At 51.8% G+C, this 6,991-nt stretch overlaps 1 protein-coding gene across 1 annotated transcript in view; it reads left to right on the top strand.

Moving 5' to 3' along the window:
• Positions 1–6,792: 6,792 nt before the first annotated feature.
• Positions 6,793–6,991, top strand: part of NAT8L (N-acetyltransferase 8-like (GCN5-related, putative)) — a 30,099-nt gene continuing 29,900 nt past the window's right edge. The window contains exon 1 of the mRNA XM_014966709.1: positions 6,793–6,959. Within this exon, the coding sequence (XP_014822195.1) occupies positions 6,793–6,959 (167 nt within the window). The remainder of the gene's footprint in view (positions 6,960–6,991) is intronic.

Here is a 6,991-nt window from a genome sequence, read left to right as displayed (position 1 = left end):
CCCCCAGATGGTGAAGGGGGTTCAGGCTGATGCCTCTCTCTGCCATCAGTTTTGCTTCACCAGGAGCACCCAGAGCGAGCATCGCCTTATCCCTCTGCAGAGTGAAGGGGACCCCGGACCCGCATCCTGCCACATCGGGGCCTGGAGGCATCACTGAGCAGGAAAACTGGAAATACCTGAAAATTTGCCTCAGCTCCTTGCTCAAAGGCATTATGCAAGGAAAGGAAAACCCCAGCCTGGATCAAGTGCTGGAAAAACCAGTGTAAAATCAGATCTGACTCGAGCCCAACCCATATAGGGGATGATATATATTGCCTCCCCCAAGGCAACACGCGCATTGCTGCTGGGGGAGTTTGGGGCACTCACTGGCCCTTGCAAGCGGTGACAGCACAGCCTTGCAGGCCAAGTTGGAAATGCCACATTCCTTTTCCTTTTCCCAAATGTAGCCAAAAAAAACCCCAAATAACATTTTCACATCTTTTCCTGACGTATGATGGCAGAGATCATCTTAGACCAGGGCACTCGTTAGTCCTATTTTGGGTTTTTTCCACCTGTGGTTGGTTTGACATCTAATTTCCCTCTCCTTGCTACAGAATATCCTCATCTCTTTTCTGCTGCCATTTTTTGCTGGTTTTCCTCCTTTTACCTCCCCTGGGTCCTTTTCAAACTCCTTCCCTCCCCCTTCCCCCCAGCCTGCTGTCTGGCTGCAGCTCCTGCCACGTAAAGGGGTAAATAAGATGCTGCTCAACCAAGTCCCGTCAGCCTCCTTAGAAGATCATAAGGCTACAGCTGTGTTTTGGCAATCGATAGTTAAAATAATGGCTGTTAAAAATGCCAGCAAAATAGCTGTTGGTCAAAAGTACAGTCATTAACCTTCTGTTCTTCTCGTCTCTTCCTTAGCAAAGATGGATACACATTGACAGAGTCGCTCATGATACAGCAAATTTTGCAGCAGTGTTACCTCGCTGACCCAAGCAGGTAGCCAAAATTTGGGTGGCTGGAGGTTATTTAGAGCAAGAGAAGGAACTGTCTGTGGAGGCAGGTATTTTTCCAAAGGCGTGCTGCTAATTTGCAAAGAAGGTGCTAAGTCCTGCACTGAAAACCCCAAGAAATGAGCAGTTCCTGCGTTATTCCCATGTGCACAAGAGCTCTCGTGCTCTCAGTGTTTCTCAGGCCACACGTCACCCTGGTCCCTCCTTCATGGCACCCTGCTCCCACCACAGCCCCCGCACAGCATCTCCTGTGCGTCGCACAGCCTTGCTCTGCATGCACAGCTGTCTCACTGAAAACCCCAAGAAATGAGCAGTTCCTGGCTCACAGCGTTATTCCCACGTGCACAAGAGCTCTCGTGCTCTCAGCTTTTCTCAGGCCACACGTCACCCTGGGCCCTCCTTCATGGCACCCTGCTCCCACCAAACCCCCCGCACAGCATCTCCTGTGCGTCGCACAGCCTTGCTCTGCATGCACAGCTGTCTCCTGCAGCTAATTAAAATGAAGGTTTCTGGGTAAAAGCTGACAAAAATTTCATTTTTTTTTTTAAATCTAAGTTGCTCTGCATGCACAGCTGTCTCCTGCAGCTAATTAAAATGAAGGTTTCTGGTAAAAGCTGACAAAAATTTCAATTTTTTTTAAAATCTAATCTTGCAGCAATAATACCTACAGGAGGAAAGATGTGCTGTCTCCCCAAGCCACCACACTTGGAAATACTACTCCTTGAAGAAAATAATACTCCTTAACTGAAGATGTTTTAAATCTCTGCAGAACCTCTCCTTGTTTGAAAGTATTCCTCACGTTTCCACTGAGATGCTCTAGATAAATCTCCAAATAATCATTGGATAGGTCTGAAACACAGCTCAGAGTTCAATGTTCCGGCCATTAGAGTGGAGTTTCTGATGTTAATGTACATTAAATGTGCATGCGAGTTCCTAATTCCCTGTTTGGAAGAAGATAAAGCCAGGTGTGCGTATGTACACTGTTGGGGAAATATTTGTATATTATTCACAACCCACAAAAATCTTTCAACACAAAAAAGTTGTAGGAAGGGATTCATCTTCAGCCATCCCCTGGGGAGACTTCCACAGCTGAGCAAGTCACCCTGCACTCCCTTTATAGTCAAACCCAAGCACTTTTAGCCCATGATTCATCCAATCTATTTTGGAGGTCCACGTTGGGTCGGGAAGCTCCGTGCCTCTGAAGACGCTGGTTTTCCCCCTTTGTTGTGCCTGGAGCAGAGGGCAGCCAGCTCCAGCGCTGAGGTCCACCTGGCTAGAGATCTACATCGGTCAGCAGATCCCACCTCTGGCCCCTGGTTACCGATTCACAGAGTTTTACAGGTTGGAAATAATTTGGCAGGTTGGGTTTCATGGTGACTTATTATTCGTGGCACCCAGACAGCTGCAGCAGAAGGGAGCCTGCATCGCCACTGTGATGGGTCACGGCGTGTGGCAGGACTGGGGAAACCGGGATGTGTGTGGTTACTGCCAACTGCTTACAGGGCACAGGTGCCACCACTTGCTCCTGAGCAAGAGATTCGTGCATCCTCAGCCTTGGGGGGGTCTGTGCATCGGGAAAGGGGCCAGCAACATCTCTGAGTGTGAAACAAGCGCCCCTAAGAGATGCTGTTGCAGAGCTGCTGCAGTCAGAGCAGATCTTGGGATGCTAATTAATCCCCCTTTAGGAAGATATTTATTAGGCAAATGCCTCACATTCATATGCACATCTGCAGTCAACAGAGAGGCTTTTACTTTTTTTCCCAGCCCAGCAAAGCGGGAGGGAGAGGGGCTGCCGGGCTCTGCTGAGGGGGCTCAGCCCGCGCCGAGCATTTCGGGTCAAGCGTGGAAATGACCAAGGTCCAAGTTGGAGGAGGACTTGCAGGTAGACAAGAGCTTTAAACCTGGATACCTTCCTTCCTCACTTGCTGATGGAGACATTGCAAAGAACAGGGTGGGAGCCATCCCTGCCAGACAGTCTCATCCTGCTGGGATGAGCTGTTCTGGAATCACTGCATTAGTATAACCTGGGGCAGTTTTTACTGTCAACCAGTTAATTGCTGAGGTTGATTGATACAGCCCCTGACGAGCAAAGGATTGTGGCTGCCTGCCGGGCTCTGCTGAGGGGGCTCAGCCCGCGCCGAGCATTTCGGGTCAAGCGTGGAAATGACCAAGGTCCAAGTTGGAGGAGGACTTGCAGGTAAAGAAGCAGCTCCTGAGCAAGAGATTCGTGCATCCTCAGCCTTGGGGGGGTCTGTGCATCCGGAAAGGGGCCAGCAACATCTCTGAGTGTGAAACAAGCGCCCCTAAGAGATGCTGTTGCAGAGCTGCTGCAGTCAGAGCAGATCTTGGGATGCTAATTAATCCCCCTTTAGGAAGATATTTATTAGGCAAATGCCTCACATTCATATGCACATCTGCAGTCAACAGAGAGGCTTTTACTTTTTTTCCCAGCCCAGCAAAGCGGGAGGGAGAGGGGCTGCCGGGCTCTGCTGAGGGGGCTCAGCCCGCGCCGAGCATTTCGGGTCAAGCGTGGAAATGACCAAGGTCCAAGTTGGAGGAGGACTTGCAGGTAGACAAGAGCTTTAAACCTGGATACCTTCCTTCCTCACTTGCTGATGGAGACATTGCAAAGAACAGGGTGGGAGCCATCCCTGCCAGACAGTCTCATCCTGCTGGGATGAGCTGTTCTGGAATCACTGCATTAGTATAACCTGGGGCAGTTTTTACTGTCAACCAGTTAATTGCTGAGGTTGATTGATACAGCCCCTGACGAGCAAAGGATTGTGGCTGCTTGTAGCTTTTGCAGAAGAAGACGGAGCCAGCAGCACCTCTCTTCTTGCCCAGCAGATACTGAGCAGTGGGTTGAGGAGGTTTGCTGGGGACCTGCCTTGGCAATCTCTGCTGCTTAAATACTGATGCTCTGCAAGAGTAACTGCTCGTCCCAAGGTGTTTGCTTCATTTGCAGTCACACACAGGTCTGATTTGCAGAAGACGGAGCCAGCAGCACCTCTCTTCTTACCCAGCAGATACTGAGCAGTGGGTTGAGGAGGTTTGCTGGGGACCTGCCTTGGCAATCTCTGCTGCTTAAATACTGATGCTCTGCAAGAGTAACTGCTCGTCCCAAGGTGTTTGCTTCATTTGCAGTCAGTCACACACAGGTCTGATGGTTTCAAGAGCTACAGCACAATCTAGCTGGAAGAAAATGTTTTGAGTCATTCAAAGCCCAGTGTTGGATAGAAAACTTAAAATTTCGGACTGAGAGCAGGGTGTGAGCTTCCCAGCAGGGGAAGAGGTAATTCTGTTGTACATCTGCTGGGTGCTTCCTACCACCTGTAAAGGGGAGTGACTCCCCCCAGCCCAAGATGAGAGCTGCAGTTTTGGGAAGGATGAATAATGACATTTCCAAGGCTCAGTGGTTTGCTGCACTAATCCAAAGCAAAGTCAGCCTAAAGCAGACCTGCTGAAGGCAGAGCATGTTTCTTACTGAAATACTCAAACCTCCTCAGCCTCCAGAGCCACACAATCTGCCCTGGTTATCCCATCTTTTTTTCCTGGCTCTGCCAATGATCGAACATCTATACAAGCTCCTTCTTTACACTGAGCAGTGAGAGCTGCTGAGAGCACTGGCATGAAATTCAAACTCTAAACTGTCCATCTTAATTAAATTAGTTCTATCCATGAGGTTCAGCGGTCGGTCATGGCATGTGGGAGATTTACCCTCAGGTCCTGGAGGAGCGGGAGTAAACCCAAGAGCAAAATCCTCAGTGACTTGGGATGACAACTGCGTTCTCAAAGACTGAAAGCTCCTGGCAGAGCAGTTGCCTTGCCAGCAAGCTGCTGTTAACAATATCCTTTTTATTCCAGGGGCCCAAATCTGCCGTCTGCGAACCTGACTGGCTTTTGCAATTGATTTCGGCAAGGCCCTTGATTTTCACTGACATTTGCTTCGGTCAGTCACGGCTGCCTGCTCCTTCCCCATCCCTCCTCCCCACCCTGCAGCAGCACCTCCACAGCCTTCCCTTCACCCCCCTTTACAGAGAAAGCCAGAAATCTTGGCTTTGCAATAAGAAAGGCAAAATTTGGCATTCAGACAGCGAGGAAGGACTCGAGAAATCTGGTCCGGTGCCTGTGTCTTCTTGGAGTTACTGCATGATGGTGCATAAATCACTGCGTTCCCCTGTGCCTCAGTCCCCTCGCTGTGGCCAAGGATGACAGGACCCTCTCACCTTGGCAGAACAGGGGATATTAATTACTGTTCATCAGATGCTCAAATGTGGCAGCATAAATAGTAAACAAGTATTTAGTGCCTTTCTAAAGATAACTCATCTGCAAATGCCCGGGTCCATAGCCTGGGACTGGAATCCGGAGCTCCCCTGGCTGTTACATAACTGCAGTGGGTTGGTTTTTTTTTAAGGAATGGGTTGCTTTTATTACTTTAATTATTTCATAAATAAACAACGCATCTGACTAGAGAGGATTAAACAAAAATAAATGCCTGCTTAACCCAGGCATATGGAAACTAAGCGTTATTTTAATTATTTTTTTGAAACAGCAGCCTCCTATCTTTGGCCCGAAGCTTTCAGAATTCAAAGGCAAACACTGCCCTGATCTGTATTTTTTTTTCCCCCCATCCACAGCCTCTTTGCCTTTGCATTGGTGAATTTGGGGCTGCCAGGTATCTCCCGAGTGCAGGAGTCCAACTGATCCTTGCTGAGGCAAGATGTGACAGGGGGGATGCGGGGATGCCATATGTCTCATCTCTCCCCATGGAGGGATCTGCTTCACTTTTGAGCAGGAGATGTTGCTCTTTCGGGTAACCCATCAACCAAGCGGTGAGGCCACCATCGTACCTGCGCCGTGCCACCTTTTATAACCCTACATTTTGATCTCTGGCGCAGACAGTCGCAGGCTTTGGGAGCTGGGGTTCGCTCTGGCTGCAGTTGCAGAAGATGCTGGTTAGCAATGGGAACTCTGCGGGCGCTGGAGCCGGCTGCCAGCAAAGCCGTGCCATGCCAGCCCCTCCGAGCGGGCTGGCAGCCCTGCAGCCTCTGACCACCAGCAGATCCCACAGCCGCCCCAGGAGCAGCTTCGCACCAGGGATGCCCGATGCAGCGCGAGCCTGCGGGGTGCTGGCACCACTCCTCTGGGTGGGAAGCTTTCCAAGCCCTTACCTAATCCTTCCCCCTCGCCCCTCTCTCATTCCTGAACAATTTTATTTTTTTTTCATAGAAAAGTGAAGCAATGAAACCACAATGAAATCATCACAGTGAAATCAAGCTTTGGCTTGAAGCGAAGATCCAGTCACCGTGCGTCTTCCCGAGGACCAAAACACACCCCATGAGCTCCTGGGGCAGCAAATCCTGCAGGGTGCCAGCTGTACCCACTGTCGGGGGGGTGCACCGCCCGGGGGGAGGCAGGGATGAAGCTCCTAGGGGGGTGCACGGGTACACCTTGTAGGGGACTACAAGGATTAAACTCAAAAGAAGGGTGGGTGCACAGGTGCCTCCTGGCAGGGGGGATGCCCAGGCGCACCTTGCAGGAGGAGAAGACACAGACGGAACTCCAGGGGGGTGGGGGGGGGGGGGGGGGGGGAAGATGCACAGGTGAAGTTTGCAGAGGAGGCAGAGCTGCACCCCGCAGGGATGTCACCTGGCAGGGGGAGGCACAGATGAAGCCTTCGGGGGATGAACCTCGCAGGAAGAGGGGGGCTGGTGGTGGAAAATGGGGGGGGGGGTCCGGGGCACCCCGGCTCCCCCGCCCCGTCCCCGCACCGGCCGCGCACGGCGCATGCCTCGGGCAGATGCCGGCCGGTTCCAACCGGGAGAGGCCGAAGCTTTTCGGGTCCTGCGAAGAGGAGGAGCCCGTCCTCCTCCCTGCGCATCCCCCTCCCCTCCCGCCTCCTCTCTCTCCGCCCCGCGGAGGGGCGCGGAGGCGGCGGGGCCGGATGCGCTACCGGCACCGGCGTGGGCACGGGAGGAAAAGTTACCGACTGCGGGGGG

The sequence above is a fragment of the Calidris pugnax genome, unplaced genomic scaffold, assembly GCF_001431845.1.
Source record: "Calidris pugnax isolate Ruff unplaced genomic scaffold, ASM143184v1 scaffold14, whole genome shotgun sequence".
Classification (NCBI taxonomy): Eukaryota; Metazoa; Chordata; class Aves; order Charadriiformes; family Scolopacidae; genus Calidris; species Calidris pugnax.
The sequence above is the reverse complement of the archived record's forward strand: the minus strand, read 5'-3'. Positions and strand labels throughout refer to the sequence as shown.